Genomic DNA, 20,930 nt, shown 5'->3' on the forward strand with positions numbered 1-20,930 from the left:
GCACACACACACACACACACACACTCTCTCTCTCTCTCTCTCAAAACCTCTAATGTGGGGATGTTTCTTAAGGTAACTTGGGATTGTTCTCACCTATTAAAAAACTCTTCTTCTTCTTCTTCTTCTTCTTCTTCTTCTTCTTGTCATGATCTTTTCTTAATGATATTCAACTCAGGACCTCTTGGCCACCATGGATTCAACCCAACAATTAAGCAACGTTTGTTTGGTCACACGTGCACGTGCACACATAGACACACACAATTAGTAATTTTGATTAATTATGAAAAAGAAGATCTAGAGAGGTCGCTTGACCTAGTAAGAGGAATTTACGAGAAAGGAACTAAAGCAAGAGCGACAACCCAAGGATTGGCATGCTCCTTGGTCAAAAGAGATTGGGAGTGAGATATAAAGAGGCGTGCCAACGTAGCATACTCTGCAAGCGGGGAATCTATCTATCTATCTAGGTTTTGTGTGCATGGTATGTATGTGTTGTATAATGTACATGTGATGTGATGTGATGTTGTATTATGTAATGTTGTGTGTGTGTGGTGGGGTTGTTCCTTCGAGGCAATGCAAGCACACTTTGCCATCGGTGGGGATATTTCTCCAAAACCCACACGGCAATCACAAAGCGCGCCTGGCCGCTGACCAGCGGCAGCGGCCTCACCTTTTCGGCTAAGTGGAGGATCTCGCATTGTGAGAGAGGTCCTTCTCAAATCTTTCACAACAGACATTTTTTAAAAATCCCCTTCATTATTCTTCACTTTTTACATACATACTAAAGCACTGGGTTGGTGTCTTTGATCCTCTGAACTGTTGCATATCCTGTCATGCGCACCATGCCTGCATCTTCCCCTAATTATCACTATCCCCATCATGCTCAGACAGCCATTGAGCAGAGCCACCAGCTTGCACATGAATTGCCCCAAAGCCCCTATCTCCACAACCACCATTTCCTCATTGATCACAAGCAGGAGCGGAATGGACTGCTCTCTATGCAAGAATTGCTGCTCCAGCAGCAACAGCACAATTATGCACAAGAGCAGCAGCAACCATATCATCATAGTGAGCAGCAAGAGCATCAGAAGAACAAAAGCCATCCTAGCCAATTGCCTGTAGAGGCAATTGCAGGTTCTGACATACATCCAAAAAGCATTATGACCTCCCATGGTGTAACCGTATGTAATGCGAATTCAGGAAGCATGGTGGCCTCACATAGCATGAGTGGTTGTGATGCAAATCAGTTAAGTAGGATGGCTTGCTATGGCAATGCCAATACTGGGAACATAATTATGCCTTCTCATTTGCTTGCTCCCCTTGGAATGCCTTCATTGAAGAGAGGCAACCCTATCTCTGAGAAAGCACTCTCCCCTAATAAGAAGGCTTGCAGTGAGTATGCTGGCCAGCATGGTAGCAACTCCAGTTTGGGCAATCCTGGATGTGAACAACTTCAAAGTGAACTCCGCCATCAACATTGCAAACAAAAGCAACAGCTGCAACAGAAAGAAGGGGAGAAATCAGGGAAGAAGCAGATCAAATCAACCTGTTCATTTCCAAAAGCCAATTCTCAGCAGCAGCTTCTTGTTTCCACTTCAAAGCGTGGTGCAAGGAGGCTTGACATTAGTACTCATTTCGTGACTGAACGACAGAGAAGGGAATTCCTCAACGAGAAGTATCAGAGCTTGAGGTCCTTGATTCCATGCCCTACAAAGGTAAATGCTTGGATGTTTTGTTTCAATTCTGTACTGTTGTGGCTTGAAAGGTGCTCACTTGTATAATCTAGGCAGTCAAGCTCTACCTATAGCTGCTCTATTTTTCTGCCCTTTACATTGGCAGACTTGAGTGTGCTTCGTGTTAAGAAATTTGAAGGATATTGTTTGCTTGGGATGATCATGTCTTATATGGCCTGTCAAGCTGTTGCAGAATCAATTGGCCTTACCCAAGCTTTATTGATTGATCCTGGCCATTAAGTGTGTTAGTTCTGCCCATTTTTTACAGGAGAATTTCATCTCTATGAGAAGTTATCACAAGAAGTTTTTGACATTTTCCCATGTAGGAAAAGGGCCCTTTTCCCTGGTTTTTACCTCTAGTGTTCAACATTATGAGCTTCTGCTTGGAAGGCACCACATACCTAGCTAGGTGCCGTTGTGGTGGGAATAACTTCTTGTGTACGTAAGCTGCTATGGTGGCATTATTGACAGTCTCACTGTGGTGTGGTGTTTCAGATGGATCGAGCCTCTATTGTGCAAGATGCAATTGATCATGTGAAGGAATTGAAAAAGAGGGTTCAACATTTACTGCATATCAAAGCATTAGGAAAGGCAGTTGCCTCAAAAAGGAGAAGTGTGTGTGTTGATTTTGCATTATCGGACATGCCAAAAAATGAAGATGGGCGACTAGATTTTCCTGAAACAGAGAAGTTTATTACTGAGATTGAATGCATAGACTCCAAACTAAGCTCATCATCAGTGAGAAGCTCAGACCATGGGACACTTGTGGATGTTCGGATCATGGGAGATGAGGCAACCATTAAACTGACCCAGCATCAGGTACCTAACAGTCTTCTTAATGCTGTCTTGGTCTTGCATCAGCTTCAAGTGGAGCTCCTCCATGCCAGTGGTGCAAAGATGGAGGATTATAATGTGTACATTCTCTATGCCAAGGTGAGTCAACGATGTACAAGTTTGCTTTGATATGTTAAGAACATGCTTTATAAGACATAAGTAGCTTACATGCTTGCATTATCTTACGTAGTTTGTACATGCTTGGTTGTGATGTGTTAAGAACATGAATTATAAGACAGGCATCCATAGTAGGCACAACTTTGAGGAAATTGGGTGCATGCTGTTCTTATTCTCCAGCAGACTTGAGGGATAAAATGATTTGAAGGACATGGGGTTGCGATTTTGCAATACTCTGATTCATTTGATAAGCTCCATCAGTGAAGTTGCAACAAATCATATGCAGAGGATGTAGATGATAGCTGCTATTGTTGTAGCGAGCCATGTCAGTATCATTGGACATAATCATCTCGATCTCACCATCCTTGTTTTTGATACACTCGAAATGGGAGAAGAGCTGGAAGACATATTTTAGGAGAAAGGTGAGAGTACATTGCATAAGACTCGCAGCTTGATTATGATGACTTAGGCTGTTTACATTGAGATGTTTAAGCTTCAACAGCTAGATCCTGCTTGGTTTTGGGAAATGAGATCACACATGGCTTGATACTTTGGTTTGTAAATTAGGAAATGGGTACAATTGGGGGTCCAAAACCAGTCTCTCCTCTTTATCTTCTTGTAAGAGTGCTCTGTTTTTTCAAGATTGAGGCAAGGAGAGACTGTTCAAGAGCAAAAAGAAACAGCTTTTGATGTACATACATGGGAAATGTATTGGAAATTCAGCAGGTTGTTTGGTGGTCCATCCATCCACTCTTGCTACTTACTCTAAATATAGGCCTCTACTCTAGGTCACCACCATTACTGCATTGCCTGTTTTGCGTTCATGTTACAGAAGATGGAAACCAGAGCTTACTCTCACATGACATCATACTAGCAGAACCAGTGCCTCCTCAATTCACCAGACTTCAACTCTTGATGCTTCTTACATTCCATGACTCTTTTTGTCCCAACTCATCACAGACCTGAAAAGTTACACCACCTCCTTGGAAAATTTGCAGGCTGCTGCTCTAGATTAATGCCCAAAAGTACGGGACACACTTGGTGTTTCATGTGTGTTGGAGCACCCCTAAAATTTGCAGGCTGCTGCTCTAGATTAATGCCCAAAAGTACGGGACACACTTGGTGTTTCATGTGTGTTGGAGCACCCCTAGCCTTATTGGCTGTTTAATCTTCCTGCATCTGGTTTCCTCTCAACTGGTCGAAAAAACCATGGCTGAAAATTACCTAGCAACTTCTCTAATGCTCAGAGGTCGCATAATTTTGGGCACAAAACATGCGTTCCTGCCGTACCTGCAATAAAACTGCATGTGTCCCTAGATGCATTGCCTTCTGTACCAAGCTTGCAATTGCAGGCAGGAAAGCTTGATGCGTTGGGGGCTAGACAGTGTATCAAGTTGCATTGATGTTGCTCTGGAATGAATATGAATGTGCCCATTCCGGCAAAGTACAAGATAGAATGACACCTTTGAGATTGCTTCAACCTTTGCTTCTTTTCGCTCCCTTCCTCTTCTTGGCTGAGCAAGCTTGCAGTTTCCTTGTCCCCCACAGCGACCTTCCCTCACGGACACACTTCCACTGCTCGCAATGGTAACCTCTGGTGCGCCACTGGTGCAACCATACATTGCACCCTAATAACATCTTTGTGCGTTATTGTTATTTTGGGAGACAATATTGAGAACAGTCTACGGACACTATAAAACTTTTCGCATTTCCCATGTGGGATAAGGGGCTCTTTTCCCCGGTTTTTCCCTACAGTGTTCGACATCATGAGCTTCTCCTGGGGAGGCGCCAGCCATATACCTAGCTAGGTGCAATTAGGAGCAAGGCTGTCGGCCCTCGCCCAATAGAAGCTCATGATGTTTCCATAATTCACAATGCGAGTATGATTGCAGGCTCTCCTGTCCATCCTCGGGTCATTTCAGCCTCCTCATTGGTATATTGCAGATTGCCAAGACCATAGGATATGCTCAGATGTATGGCATGAAAATGAATAAGTGCACAAGAGAGGTACAATAAAAGCGATGATGAAGGGGGCCAATTTTGAAATGTAGAAGCTCATAGGCCTCTCAAACTTAGGTCCATGTTATTGTTGCCATAAGACTATAATTAAATTAATTTCCAATGCTTAATAAGTCATTAAATGTGAAATGATTTTGTATCAATTGAGTATCAAGGCTTACATTGATACCTTTAATCAAGGGGCACCCAAACCTTTGACTACCAACTCAACATGTGGTCCCATTATAACATCCACCTTGGTCACCAAACCAAGTGGAGCCTTAATCACGCTTTATAACATACAGGGTGCCCTTACCACTACTTGTGAGAATGGAGCCCTTCACATTGGGTTTAACACACCATCTCACTACCACTTAAGCTAATGCATCTTGGCAATGGTCAACAAGTTATTGTTACTAGGCAACCAAAGCAACGCCTTCCTTGCTATGATATTGGCCATTAATCAATGAAGTGTACTTAGTTTGTGCAAAATTCTTCAAAGCAAGAGACCACCCATGGATAGACAAAGCCCACCCTTGTGAGTCATGACAAATGACAATGAGCTAGTTGATGATACATATTGGTACGTCCCCACCACTCATAACAAGTTGAACTCGTTCTCGGTGCAAAAGGGGCCCATAATAAAAAACCCCTCCCCCCATAGGAGCCCTATGGATCAATAGCAATTGACTAGACCCACTAGCTCCCCTCTCCCCCACACACCATCATCATTGGTCCCACCTAGTAGAGGTGGCATCACATTGATAACTTCACCTAGATACTAATGCAATTCAAGTCAATGGGCAACTTTGCCTCATCTTTGGTTGCTATGGGCTTCCCTAATAGAACACTTATCTTGCCATAGGAGTTCTTTGTTTAAAGATAGGGATCTTTGTCACTTGCTCAAATAGAGCCTTGGAGATTCCTTTGGAGGTGAGGATCTTTATCGCATGCAAAGCTAGGGACAACAAGGTATGTCTTTTAACTCCCCTCACTAGGTTTCTTTGGGCCAAGCACTCCAACATTTGGTTTGAAAATTTTTGAAGGAAACCATCAAGAGCCATGTGGATGAGCACACATCTAGTGGGTTGGGCACAAAGATTTAGAGCTACTCTCAAAGTAGTGGTCGTCAACATGTATGATTCATCTATCCTCACCTTAGCATCATCATTTTCACCACACACCACAAACAAGTTTCCATGGATATGGCTGAGTGCATGTTACCATAGGTATAGGCCATATGGCATGATAGCAACTCACCTTATGGTGTATGGGCAAACATCGCCCCTTCCGATGCCCTCCTCTTCCTCATCTTCAATCATGGTGATCTAGTTCAACTCACTCAATAATCATCATGACTATTCATTGAGCATCTTAGAACATCAACCTTCACTTTAATGTAGTGTGTGGACGAGCAAGGTGATAGTTTGGCAAGAGCTACAACCAGCCTTGGTGGTGGATGGATTGATCTTAGTTTATTGTGCAAAATGAAATCTCTTACTTGCAAGCCATTCATATTGAGCAATTAATCCTAGGCACATCCTTCGCTTCCTAGGAGTACTTGATTGATACCCATGGCAAAAGTGAAGGATGTACGTCAAGTGGACAATGCCTCATTTGTTGTGTGAGACACCATGAGCCCATAATCAAAATACAAGCTTTTTGGGTTAGGTTACAATTGGAGGTTCTTACATAGGGATCGTCAATATTTATGTGCCAACTGAGGCTAAAACTAAAGTTGCTCTCTAGATTGATATGGTTGCAAACAATGATTGCTTTTTGCATGTGACTTTGTGAGGTACCTCCTCCAACAGACTTGGAAGAGTCCTCTTAGTAGTCGACTAAAATTCATATACATGCACATCACCATCCCGTCTCCCCATGGAAAGCCCTGGACTTAGTTAAACATGGAAATCTCAGTTCTACTTCATAGGGGAATCATGGACAAGTCACCCCTAATAGCAATCTAATGCCCACCTAAGAAAGACCACTTTGTAATCAATAAAAGGCAGGAGTGAGATTAACACCGCACTTGGTTCAAAGAGAGTGAGAGACAAGGGAGAGTGTGACTCAATCCCCCTACCCATAAGCTAAAATCTTAGCTCCAGCCCCCTACAACGTTGTTAAACCTGGTAACGAATCCTACTGGTATTGGAAGGGTCACGATTTAATCAGCTCTATCTAGTGTTGGAAAGTTACCTGACTTATTGGGTCCACCCAGCCATAGGCATCCAATCGTCAGGATCGAAGCCTCCCACTTTCCTCGATGTGTTTGCTTAGTTTTCTAATTAACAAAGCATACTATCACACTGTTTGGACATATAAAATCAGCTTCATTTTATTACACCATTAAACTAGGTTCATTAAACTCAATCTTTAGCAAATAACAAACAATTCAAAAGATCATATACTTTATTTCATAATAGCATCCAAAATCATCACTCCGCGGAGTGGTACAAAACTGTCTTTCTGCAAAAAGACACCGGCCACCTAAGATAGGACCTTCCAATCCCTTGGGAGATTGGGCTGTATGTAATCACATTCCATCTGCGGTCATCAAGGAATTTATTGGCTCCGAGCCCCTCTAAGCTTCCTTGAGCCTCCAGAGCCGTCCTACATAACAGGGGCACTTACCACTCGGTCATTTGCCCTCTCAAGTGCTGGAGGATCAAAAAGCAAAAATACCTATCTCCCTCGGGAGCATAAGACCCCCACCTGTAGGTGAGTTTTTCCAAACTCCGTAAAGTGTTAGGAAGCATTGGGTTGGGGACCCCAATATCCCGAACCACCACAATCCACAACTCATTTGGCCGGTCAAGCTCGGAATGACAAGAACCATAATTCATCATTCACAAATCCAAAAAGCAATCATAACCATAAAACTGTTTTAACGCACTTGTATGCAATGTATAGCATCTATCCTCTTTGTCAGTTTCTGTGTTCCTTCCTAAAAAGCAATTGATAATATTAACATGCTTTTATAAGTTTAAGTAAGTTTTAACTAATTATGATCCTTTTCTTATGTACTAACCTGATTATCTCCGTTCTACCATCCATCGTGATTATGGTTTATGGCCGCAACCATGGTTTGTTGTGAAATAACTAGTCCTTTGGGTTGAATGGGTTTGGGGTTAACTTCCACTTGCACTTCAGTATCATATTGAGTTCCCTCAGCAACGGCCACTTCCTTGCGTTGGGGAGCTCTCTGAGCGTGATCTCGCTCAGCATCTCGACATCTCTTGGGAGCCATGGAAGAAGCTGATGGATTCGAGCAGTACTCCCGCGTAAGTGTGGAGAGAGAGAGAGAGAGAGGTTCGGCTGGTTGCAGCATAGCTTTGTCGTGTTAACCAGCAGAGAGACTTATGCACGGGTTGTTGTTGTATCTGTGTGTGTTCATGACGTGATGCTCTACCCCTATTTATATAGTAATGAGGGGGGAGGGTAAAAAGGAGGATGTTTGCTTTTTAGTGTTTTTGATGGCGTCATCAATGATAAAGAAGGAACACTTTCTTTTAGCATTTTTTGACGACGTCGAGGAGGGGCTCCATTTTCAAGCGCGAGGATACCAATTTAATTTATATACGGGCGAGCACCGCACGTCTTATCATCGGGCGGCGTCACTCCAAGGCTCACGACCAAGGCATAGACCTTGGCATCTTGGCCTTGGCATACTTGGCAACGGGCTATGAAGGCTTCGTTGGTGCCGTTGGCTGCGCATGAGAAGCTTTCACTAGCTTGTAGGAAAATCTCTCGAGACGTCACCCATCTCGACAGTGTCGTCACCCAAGTACACTTAACTGCCAAGTGACTATCCACTAGGCTAGTTCTTTTTGTTGTTCTATACTACAAACATAGTCTTAATAAGCTAGTCCTGGGAGGGTCCCCCAAGTCTTCCTTTCATGAACTAGCATATAATACCTCATTGATAATAACAATTATCTTCATAATGAGAGTCAGTTTCATACTTAGAGTTAGTTTTTAAAAATGTGCAACATAAATCAATTTTCTTTGGAATGTATATGCACATTAAAATAAACTAAGTAATGGGGACATTACAGACTTCAACAATCTAGAAACTTGGAGAATTAGCAAGGAAAATAATAGAGTTTCAAGGTATTTTGGATGGGACTAAGAAGCCAAGAGAGCCTTTCTCTTCACTATCCTTCCACAAGAGAGGATTATTTTGGAGTATTCTTGGGGTGACAAATGTTTGGGATGCAACCTCCTAGAGCACCTTTATAGGTTCTATGTGAGATATTGTACCACTCCATGAGGTGGATAGGTTGGGTAGTTAGCAAGAACCACTCTTGCAGATTCTGCTTCTATTAGTGTAGTTTTTTGTTGGCATAGCTAGATTTGCTTAAGGTGATTGCAAAAGATCTTACTAAATGTTGGCATATAGGCTCATGAACTTCTCTTCTAGTGTAACGTTTGTTGAGAAGCCAAGGGTAATTGGTGCTAGGATCCATAGTAAAATATTGTTTGTTCAACATTAGTCTAACACATGGTAGCTAGATATGATCTAGTCATCCCTAGCATAGTTGGAGAGATCCAATTCAGTTAGAACTCTATGAAGAAAAGGAGGTGGAGTGAATCTAATCAATCTCCCACAATTAGGAGGCAACTATGACCTAGGGTTTGCCAATGAGAGTTTACAAAACCTACAACTCATGTATGTAATGCCTATTGAGAAGAGGCCTTGATTCATGATTAATGTGACTAGAGTGTTCTCTTGTTTAAGCTTTTAGTATCTTCCTTATATATCACTTGCTTCTTGATCATGATCAAGGTTCACACTTTCATCATGGTTTCAAAGCAATATAGATGCTCCTCTAGCCTCTACTATTAAACCCTCTACAAGCTTACATTCAATTTCTAAAATCATCCCTCACAACGAACTTGCAACATAATCTCATTTTCATCTATCTATTATTTCCTCAAGGCAAACCTATCCTTCAAACAATTGTGTTGACATTAAAACCTTTGCACATCAAAATTACCATAAATACTCTAGCAAATTTCATCAACCTATCATCTCATTTACTCTCCAAGACAAATCAATCCTATTGTAGTAGTCATAGTTGTTTGAAGTGAAGCTATGAGAAATAAAGGCTATCCTACTTCACAATGCATCGTATTTAGAGCTTAGTGGCTTAGTATGAGAGATTTATTCATCCCATGGATGGCATTGTCAAGCTACTATTCTACTATTAATTCTCTCAGGCACAATTACACATTTCTTGTCAGTTTGAACATTTTCTAGTAGTCGCCAGCTGCAAGCACTTTATTTCGAGCATGCATAGTGCCACATGGTAAATGGCAGATTTTTTGCATATTATATTGTGCAATCAACTTGATTTAGCTAGCCAACCTGGTCATTTTATTGGCCTATTTTATGTTATTTGTTGGTAGCCTTCAATTATCCCACCTCACTTGTCAATTTGCAGGTGGAGAGAGAGATCGGCTCACAGAGATACTTCCATAACCCATTTGTATATCTGCCTTTTTCATTTCAACATTCATCTATTGCAAATTTCTATGCTCCACTATCTCTTTTCTCTCCCTCTGCTCTTGTGTTCATTTTTTTAAGTCTTGTTCATATGCTTCCACAATTGCTACACTCTAACATGGTATTAGAGCATAGTGAAAGGGTTGATTGATCATGGGTAGACATAAACGAGAAAATTCAAGCAACAAAAGTTAGTGTTTTCAATGTTCCAAGGCTAAGGTAAAGAGGTGAAGCATAAGAAAGGAGGGAAATTGCTATTTTTTCTAGGTTTTTGTTCTTCTTGAAGAAGAAAAGGCTATGTTTTTGGCATTTTGGAGTAAATTTTGAGTTTTGAAACTTGACTAGAAAGGACAAGAAAAGCCAGGAAGAAGGCAACTAAGCATGTCAAGAAGCTGTAGAATGTGGTAAGAAAAGTAGTACTTGAAGAGTTTGAAGATCAGGAGTGGCAAGATAGCCCAAGTCCTGATCAGAAAATTAAGCAACCTGAAGATAGAACTTTAGGAAAGTTGCAAGGAGGAGGTTTCAATGATTTATTTCAAGCTCTAGCAAGATTTTCTCTACAGTTGACCTTGGATGAAATCTTGGGGTTGATCCTTGGGCTCAAGGAAAGGCTTCTCTTGACAATTAAACAGAAGCAACATGAAGTTCTTGAAGGAAAATCCTTGCAGGTGCAAGAAACTCCTAAATGTTAGGCAGTCATACCGACACAAATGGATGTGGTAGATTATGAGGTTTCGACAATTCAAGTTGAATATGCTAGAGAAAAGTTTGATGATGTCCTTCTTGATGGTTGCTCTACAATGAATATTTTGACGGAGGAGACATATTTGGCTAAGAAGCTAGAAAGTCTATGACCTGCACCATTTCAAGTGAAATGGCGAATCAAAGTTGATTACAACCCTTATAAGGCAAAAATTAAGGGACCCCCATGATTTTTAGTTTGTAGATAGGTGGGTAAATGTTTGGTTGATCAATGGTGAAGAGTTTAGAAAATTGGGTGAATGTGGTGAGAAAACCCTATTTTAAAGCTATTCTTGGGTGAATTTTGAGCCAAAATATGTAGTTTTTTATATGTATGGGCTATTTTTTGAGTTTTCAAGATAAAAAATCAGTCCAATGACCAAAAAAACCTCCAAAAAATAGCATTGGGCTAAAATTTTCCCCCTATTTTTTACCTTGAACCCTTTGGAATTTTGAAGAATCAACTAATCAAAGTGGCAGGCGTGAAATTCAAAGTCAGTTTTGTGGTGTTAAGGATGTTAGAAGTTCATGAAGCTTATAGCATGCTGTTGGGAAACAAGCCCTAGTTTAAATTAGCCAGATTAAAGTAAGACTAGGAATGGTATTATGTGTGCATTCCCAAAGGGTCAAAGGAGATCAAGTTGTCTACCGTCAACAAGGTGATCCTGAAGAGCATTGCTAGACCTGTGATGGCTCAAACCATCAACTTGGTAGAAGAAATTAAGGATAATGAGAAAGAACTATTCCTTCAAGAAAATCCATTTGTGGTACTTGTATTTGAGATTGATGTGGAAAGCATCATGGAAGGGTATCAAGAGCACTTTGGATTGGTTGGAAATGCACTTCCTGAACAACAAATTGTCCAACTTACTGATCAAAGCCAGTCAAGAGTACCACATCCTAAAGGTTCTTTTGTAAGACATGAGCAATTAGATTTTCATGGGATAGGTCAAAAAGTGAGAAGTTTAAGATTAATCAAGACCTTGGAACCAGCCATCTTGAATCTGGGCAACAAGGGAAAATTGAAAATCAATAAACTAACCATGAGCAACTTTACAAGGGTAGTTGAAGATGAAGTGCAAGAAGTTAACCTAAATGAGGATAAGGAGGCTAAACCTATCAAGATTGGTATCTATGTGGAGGACAACTTCAAGCAGGATCTCATTAAGCTATGCAAGGAGTTTCAGGATATCTTTGCTTGGGACTATATTGATATGAAGGGGTTTGATCCAGCAGTATGTCAGCACATAATCAACTTGAAAAAGGATGTTAAGCCAATCATTTAGGAGAGGTATAGAATGAACATGAATTATTCTAAGCAGGTCAAAGAAGAGATTGGCATATTGTTGAGGGTTGGTTTCATCAAGCTAGTTAATGAAGTGACCTGGTTATCACCAATTGTGGTAGTACATAAGAAGAATGGGAAGATCAAACTATACAGCTTGGTCTGGGGACAAAAGGGTGATAAAAGGGAAATTATGCAATCATATGCTTGACACAAATGTAAAAGGAAACATTTATTCATATTGTCCTAGTTGTAGGTGCACATGATCTTAGGTGACTCCTCTTGAAGTTTCAACGTAGAATAGTAGCAACTAGAAGCTATCATTCCTCCACCATTGAAGTGCAATCTCCATTTACATCATTGAAGCTAAGAAATATTGTGAAGCTCATGCACAAGCTTAAGGACTATTCATCATAGGACATCAGCAAAATGAAAAGCATTATGCAAGGATTTGATAAACTTGAGAGAATGATGGATCTAGAATGTTAATTGCAAGTCTACCACATGTAATCACAAGGTCTATTACTCAAAATTTTCCAATATAACGTATGAAGTGATGGATCACTCTTGTAGCTAATAAGCTTGGATTAAGAGGGGGACATCATCCAAAGATCAATATACTCATGTAAAACAAGTCACCCTTGTGGGGGGGGAGGGGGGAGGGGAATTGAGAAGCCAAAGTTAAACTATGCTAAATTGGAGAATCCCAATTTGTTCATGCGTCTATAATGAATATCCCACAAACTTAGGAGACAATCACAACCAAGGGTTTGTCCATTAGGGTTTTTGAAGCCTACAATTCATGTATTTGATGCTATTTAATGCCTTGATTAATGTTTGATTGTGGCATTTAGCTTTGATTGTCTTATTTAAGTTCGTGTTCTCTTCACAATGAAGCACTAGCATGTCAACACTTTGATCAATGTTGAGATGAGAGTTATACTAGTTTGTGCCTTTTTACTATTCTTTGCTCCTCACATCGTCTTAGTGCCCCTTGCCAAGTACTATTTATAAGTATATTCAATTGAATTTTTTGGAGTGTTGGAGTTGGTGACCATGTTGTCGCAGAATCTTGATGTATCAATAAATTTAGTTTGGATTTTGTAAGAAATTTTTCAATGAGGCAGATATGGTTGATGGTAAAGAGTAAGGATCCTTGTTCAAAGTCGCTCGGTAGTATAGCAAGTATTAGATTATTGTATAATTGAAGAAGATGGTATAAGAAAGAAGATTATGGATCAATTTGGAGGAGCGAAATAGCATATTTGGCTCTTTCACAACTCCATGAGAACAATTTATAGCTTTTTGCAAGGGATGGGTATGAGTCTTGGTTGGTGCCAAAATAATTCTTTGGATTTTTTTTTGTGTGAATTCCACAATGTATAGGAGTTATTGAATATGATATATTCGCTAGAAATTTCTCATTTTCCAAATCATGGTGGTATAACGATTAATTGCTAGGTCCATCATTTTATCATGTTATAAGGATGTGCTTTTTTTCAACTTACAACATTGATTGTGTGAAAGCTTATGCAGATAAGAATGATACTTCATGCAAGTATGGCATATGCAATATGTGGCATGATCATCTTGGTGATAGCTAGCTTAATTTTTTCATGCATAGATTCTTATCAAAGGTCATTCACATACACGTACACGAATGCATATATGCAAAATTATTGATGCATGTGCACATGTATTTACCCTTTTATTACATATTGACAAACTTAGTTCATAAATATCATGTGCTTTGTTGTTTGTAGATTCCCAAAGGAATGACAATCTATGCAAGTAAATTAGCAATGAATCTACTAGATGGTCTTGATAAGGATGTCTCCCAACAAACTATCCTCTCTCCACTTGAAGCTCTACATTAATAAAAGAGAGGATCACAACATGGAGGAACTCAACATACCATTATTCAAGAACACAAAATCAAATATGTTTAAGGGGTTTACAATTGATAAAAAACACTACTCTCAATAGGGTTGAAAAACCATTGGTATAAGTTAGAGCATTGAAATTTAATGTATATAAGTAATAGTTATCCATCTAGTCATGCCAATGTTATTATCAAGTCTTCTTTTCTCCTCTCTAACATATTCATGCTATTATTACGTACAATGTATACATAACAAAGCTCTCTCTCTCTCTCTCTCTCTCTCTCTCTCTCTCTCTCTCTCTCTCTCTCTCTCTCTCTCTCTCTCTCTCTCTCTCTCTCTCTCTCTCTCTCTCTCTCTCTCTCTCTCTCTCTCTCTACACAAACACACACACATGTGCGTGCATGCGCATGCGTGCATGTGCGTGTGTGTGCAAAACATAACCTAGGTTTTGTATTTATAGAAGTTAAGATTTAATATTAAGTAGATAGAAAAGGTATCACATAATGAGGTGCATAAGGTGATAAATAGGGTCTTACTTTATCTACATCTCAAGTAACAAGGGTACACAAGTGCATGTGACAAGGTCCCTTGGGGTTTTTGCTTGACATGTAAATTATATAGGGTCGTGTCCAATGGGATCTCTAGATAAAGGAACATGGGGTTCAATGGTGACACACAATCACATTTTGTGAAGTAATATAGATATGGAAATTATCCTTCTTGGATAATGTTAAAGTACACAAAAATATTTTCTAGTATTCTAAATGCTAAACAATAATCTTATGACTCATTAATATTATTTTTCCTCGTCTTGCTTCTAGATTTTATATTTGTGTGTGATGTGTGCAAACTCAATCTTAAAAGTTGCACAATGTCAAGGCATAAAAATGTGAGAAAGGGTTGATGCAAACCCAAATAAAAAGCCAGGACAATTAAAAACATTCTAGACACAATAGAACCACACAAAAAAATGCAATACATTCATATAAACTAGAATATTGGACTTCGATATGAGCAAGGTGAAATAGATAACATCCAATATGTGCAATGTAGCAATTTTGTTTGGACTAGAATACTAGACTTTCATATGAGCATGGTGAAGGTAGCTAATATCAAAAGCATATATTATATATATGCCTCTACACATTGATAAGAAATTCAAAGATAGGATTGTGCAATGGATCCATGAATTGATGGAGTTGCATGAAGTGTGGAGAAGGCACACACACAGAGAGAGAGAGAGAGAGAGAGAGAGAGAGAGAGAGAGAGAGAGAACCTTGAGAGAGGTGAGACAATGGCTCTCTTGTGAGCAATATCTTATTACCTTATCACTTAGCACATAAAAAATAAGTGTGTACATGTATAGTTAGGGTTATTGAGTGAGATGGGTGGTCAACCATATTAGCCTTTACCCCAATAGCCTCCCATTTAAAGGACAGCATGTCTTTAAGGGAGACAAAACAACAAAAGAATATGTGAGATATCCTCATCCAATTCCAAACAACTCCTAAAAGTGTGCAAACTTCTCAGAGTGCCAACTCTTAGTGAGAAAATTTGTAGGGCTTTCATCTCTATGCACTTCTTCTATCCCAACATGCTTGTCCTCAAGCACCTGACGAATGAAATGATACTTCTATAATGACCCCCAAGCAATTATTTCTTTCCCCTCATGTACACCCCCTAGGTATATGCACCTCTTGGTGGCAATTTGTTCCCCTATCCCCCCCCCCCCCACCGAGGTATGAACTAATGCCCATCTCGTTGAATTTTTAGACCTCAAGAAAGTTTGCAACTCTCTCAAGATGCATGCAATTTTATTTGCCCATTGTGCCACATGAATGAGAGGGACAAAGGAAAATCAATAAGGTTTCATAACCTTAACAAGAAAGAAGGAAAAGATTAATAAGGGAAAGGAAATGAATAAAGGGGGGAGGCATCTAGATCAAGCCACCACTACAAACAATGCTCCCCAATTATTCATTTTTAAATTAATTAATTGAATAATTTATAATTGTCCCCCTCACTTATAGCCACTATCCTGTCACCCCACGCCACCCCCCCGTCACATTAGCAACATCCCTCCATTATATATATATATATATATCCAATATGTCAATTGAATACCCCCAATATTTTTTAAATATGTATATTATACAATTCTCTCTCTCTCTCTCTCTCTCTCTCTCTCTCTCTCTCTCTCTCTCTCTCTCTCTCTCTCTCTCTCTCTCTCTCTCTCTCTCTCTCTCTCTCTCTCTCTCTCTCTCTCTCTCTCTCTCTCTCTCTCTCTCTCTCTCTCTCTCTCTCTCTCTCTCTCTCTCATTCTGACAAGTCGTGAGGACCCCCCCAAAATTTAATTCAAGTTTTTCTAAAAGATGTAATAGGTGCCCCCTATTATCACAAACAAATAACTAAGCTATGATGGGCCCCCCCCCACCCCCCATTCTTACTCTAAAGTCCAATATATAATCCCTCCCTTCCCCCCACATTTTTTAACACAAGTTATATAGTGTTTTACACACACACAAGCGCGCGCGCACATGCATGCACGCACACATGCACACACACACACACACACACACACACACACACACACACACACACACACACGCACGCACGCACGCACGCACGCACGCGTACATATGAGTTAAAAAATAAGCACCCCCTCTCCTCTTTCTCATGTATTTTATCCCCCCTTGAATTTTTTATCCAAAAAAAAAAAAAATAGGACTCTCAGTCCCCTTGACAGCGGTACCCCTCCCTTTGGTATTTTTTTAAATAACAAAATGGAGTATCAATGTGGCCACTCCTCCCCCTTCAACAACAAAAAAAAATCCAAAAATATGTGGATTTTTTGTACTTCCCCTTCCCCTTTAACTGATATGCCAATGACTTATCTAAATTTTTAATTAGAAATTTGAAAAAAAAGTTTAATAACTCTTCTTCTTCCCCTTGGATTTAATAATCTGCTAATTTTCATTGTGGCAACACATCCCCGATCCCTCTAAAAATATCAAAACATTTTACTACACATGGCAATTTATTGATTAATATAAATTTAGGAAAAGTTTAATAAAATGACACATCAATCCCCCCCCCCCCCCCCAACCCTCCTTTCCGCAAATCTCCTCTCCCATTTCCACCATTGGACACCTCATTATTCCATGACATAGGCTAGTGATCCCCCCCTCCCCCTTCAACTATAAATGAGGGGTAGTTTGTGAAGAGATGGCATGAGAGGTAGACAATAGTAGACCCATGCCAATGCAAGAGTGGAAATTTTGTGTAAGAGTGTGAGCATGGGAGAGCAAAGACATAACTCCTTCAACCTAATGCATCCCAAGGCAAATTATTGTGATGCATATCCCAAGGCAAATAATTGTGAATTCCTATTATCCATATTCTTCTCTTATCCGCCCTTCCATTCTTACAATGCCCCTACGTAAGAAGTTTCACATGGAGGGACCATTTAATGAAGCAGGGCCCTCACACAATGTGGCTAGCCTATCGCGTGAAACAAGGCCTTTCCATGTGGTGCACCCATCTTCAACAACTGTTAATGCGGGGATGAATAAAGCCAACGACACCAACATGTCAAATGCCCATAACTAGGTGTTTTCTGTCATTATTTGACCAACATATTCTCAATTAGAAAAGGGAAACAAATATAACTAAAGTCTTTAAATAATACACAAAAAGATTAGTTGCATTCTATTTCTTTAAAATACTTTTATAAATATATTTATTTATTTAACAATATAGTGTGATCATTAGGTGAAAGCCATGGGATAAGCATGCAAAGATTAGCTACATCTCTTAAAATAATTTCTAAATTTTCTTTTAAAAAAATCATTTAAATTAGCACATTGGTTTCAATGCATGAGGACCAAGAAAGGTATTAGCTCTTTCTTTTCATGAATTCATAAAATAATGTACTCATGGGTTGCAAATTGAAAAAAAGTCTTCCATAAATTAATTTACTCGTAGGTTGCAAACTTTTAAAAAGTCATCCATAAAGCTTACATCATTAAATATAATAGCTGCCACATACAATCTTCTTCATACTTCCTTTCCAAGGCTCATATGTTCGTAGGACCATGTGGGAGCTTTCGCTCAACCGCCAAGACCCACGGATCGCTTACTGCTTCAAGCGTTCCAAGTGAGCTCTCATGGCTATATCTCACCTAGTCGACGGACCATCGATCCTCTCGGGGTGTAGTGAGCTTACCTTGATGCCGAAATGAGTTGCCTCCTCCTTCACACAAGCCAGTAGCTCCACGATCCTAGATGCTAGCTCAAGCATCACCTCAAGCCTCCTCCATCTCCAAGCTCCATCCACCATAGCCACGTGCAAGACAAGAAAAGAGAAGAGAAGAGAGAAGAAGAGAGAGGAGGAGATGGTGAGGAGCCTCACCCTCTTGATCCCTTACTCCCACACACTCACTCACTCACCCTCCCTCAAGAGCACACACAAGCAAGATGAAGAGAAGAAGAGAAGAAGAGAGGACTCTTGTTAGCCACACACCAAAGAATGAGCTTCCATTCACTTTTTGAACTTTATATATACAAACCCTAAAACCCCATGGGCGCCCATCCCTTTTTACATGACCGACCATTGTGGCAAGGTCCCTTTTTCTAATTTCCTCTTCTTGCTTCATGCCCTAAGCCTATACCCGTCTATTCTTGTACAAGTGGCACAGGGGAGAGCCTATCGCTCTTTTACAAGAGTTTTTAGAGTTTTTGAGGCACCTTTCCTTTAAAATTGCTCTTTTTGCCTCAGTTTAGCTTTAGACAATGCCTCTACGCCTTTGCTCTTTTTCCATTCTTTTTTTTCTTTTTCCTCCATTTTTCTGCCATTTCGATTTGAGATTAACATTACCCCTCTCCAAGGCGGGTACCAGTCCCATGGCACGTCGAGCTCTTTGTTGGAGAAGGGTAGGCAGTTGGCAAGTTGTTGGTCAGGCGATGGTAGGGCTATATGTGGGCTGGGCTGCCTTAGAAGCGTGGGCAATGATGTCAAGTGGATGATGGGGCCTCCGAAGTTGATGGTTTGGCACATATTGCAGTATCTGAAAGGAAAAAGTGTGGTGCTCTACCTAAGGGGAGTGTCTGCTTTACTGTGTGGTGCCTTGTGCTCATGTTGGTGAAACGGGGAGCTAGGTCTAACCACAGGTAGGCCTAGGTGTATCTTGCCCTTGGGATGCCCTAAACGTGAAGTGGGGGCGAAAAAGCGCTAGGGGGTTAGGAACGAGGCAATAGGGCCAGCCGACCGATATCACCGGACGCGCCTAACTTAAGGACCCCTAGGTGTAGGGATTTTGAGCCATGTGCCGCGACCTACATGCGGATATGTTTTTCTTTTTTTCTTTTTTTTCTTTTTTTATTGGTTGGGTTTAGTAGTAGGGAACTGTTAGTCCTTGTCCTCAGGAGGGGGTGGCGAAGGAGATTTAATGGAATGGCTCAAAAATCTCCACCTCTGCATGTAATTCTTAAGGTTCAAGCGAACCTGGAGGGGAGTGGTGGAGAGGAAAGGATGGCTGTAGTAAGTGAACCGGCTGTCGCTCATTTCTTCAAGAACAATGAGATAGAAAGAAGGGAGGAGGCTGGCTCATATCATCACGCGGGTCATCGCGCAGCTATCGATTGCGTTAGAATCAAAAAAAAGCAGGGGAAGGCCGCGTTCGGCCAGGGCGGGGTCTTGCCTAAGTAGGCTTTTTAGGAGCCTAAGATAGTTACAAGTGGTGATGAAGGTGGGATCCGAACAGGAGGAGAAATTAGCGATAAAGCGTATCATGGTGGCATCTAAGCTGTCGGAGGTGAAGGTGAGGGCCTAGGCTAAAGTGGTGGTACAAGGGTTGTATATTACAAGGAAGTCGTAACGACCATGGGTGTTTGCATCGAAGTCTACTCCTATTCTTCGAGGGTACGCCATGTAGGTAGGGTTGTTACTCTCCAAAGGGAGAGTGTTACAGAAGGCTATCCATGCGAATACGTTGTCGTCGTAGATGCGCCTTCACCACAGTGGTTGGCACTTGTATCTAGGCACGGACCAAGGCACTTCAAAAACTTTATTCTGCCAGTATTCTGCATCCTCAGTGCCCCAGAGGATGGGATTCTTCTCTCTTTCCTTCAGCCCCACTGTTGGCTTAGTTGGCTTCCGACGTTGATCACCTCGTCCACTATTTTAGTGGGAAGGACTCTGCGCAGGGCATTGGGGATGAGGAAGCTGAAGCTGAAGGGCTGCTTCTCATGTTCTTGTCTCTCCCAGAGTATGAGCTCTGCATGAAAACTGGGAGGCATGTCATTTGGGCATGGTGGGAGGGGTACAGATGGCTAGGCCATAGGGTTAGCCCTTAATCTTTGTCTAGCTTCTTCCACCAGTTTCCTCCTCTTCTCCCTCAAGGTGGTTTTCCTCTCCGCAAATGCGTCTGTTGGCTGCCCTTGCCCTTCAAGATGGGGTGAAGGGGGTTGTGGAACCACTTCTTCTTCGAATCCGCCTAGGTCAATGTGTAGTTCTGTCTCACTCCCTAGGCACTCTTGCTGTTGTATCCCTTCTAGAACCCCAAAGCATCAATTTCCTGGGGGTTTAGGCCGGCCGATAGCAGATACCTACGTTGTTCCTCCAGGCTTAGCCCCATTGTAATGGGTTGGGAGGGCATGTGTAGCCCTACTCGTATGGCTTTGCACGCTATGCTCAGTTTCTTTTTTACTGCCTCCAAGGACTCCCCTTCCTCCTCATGAGTGGCATCCATCAAGGTATTCAGAAAGATTCATTGTTGATTATGGAGGGCCACTTGGGCTGCCTCTGCTCTGCCTTTTGCTAGGATTTTCTCTTT

The 20,930-nt window shown here is 41.1% G+C and overlaps 1 protein-coding gene across 1 annotated transcript; it reads left to right on the plus strand.

Moving 5' to 3' along the window:
• Positions 1 to 612: 612 nt before the first annotated feature.
• Positions 613 to 14,352, plus strand: LOC148033543 (uncharacterized). The gene is made up of 3 exons (XM_087681486.1): positions 613 to 1,712; positions 2,226 to 2,663; positions 13,978 to 14,352. Exons 1-3 carry the CDS (start codon positions 831 to 833, stop codon positions 14,089 to 14,091), a joined length of 1,434 nt encoding a protein of 477 aa, XP_087537612.1. The 5' UTR covers positions 613 to 830; the 3' UTR covers positions 14,092 to 14,352.
• The last annotated feature ends 6,578 nt before the right edge of the window (positions 14,353 to 20,930 follow it).

Source organism: Lygodium microphyllum, chromosome 7, assembly GCF_053477565.2.
Source record: "Lygodium microphyllum isolate KBCC chromosome 7, Lygodium_microphyllum_v1.1.10, whole genome shotgun sequence".
NCBI classification, from domain to species: domain Eukaryota; kingdom Viridiplantae; phylum Streptophyta; class Polypodiopsida; order Schizaeales; family Lygodiaceae; genus Lygodium; species Lygodium microphyllum.

Excerpts from the sequence above, each read along its gene's own strand:
- LOC148033543 (XM_087681486.1), top strand. The coding sequence starts at position 831 with ATGCGCACCATGCCTGCATCTTCCCCTAATTATCACTATCCCCATCAT. Across the intron at positions 1,713-2,225 it reads TGATTCCATGCCCTACAAAG|ATGGATCGAGCCTCTATTGT; the intron begins GTAAATGCTTGG and ends GTGGTGTTTCAG. Across the intron at positions 2,664-13,977 it reads TGTACATTCTCTATGCCAAG|ATTCCCAAAGGAATGACAAT; the intron begins GTGAGTCAACGA and ends TGTTGTTTGTAG.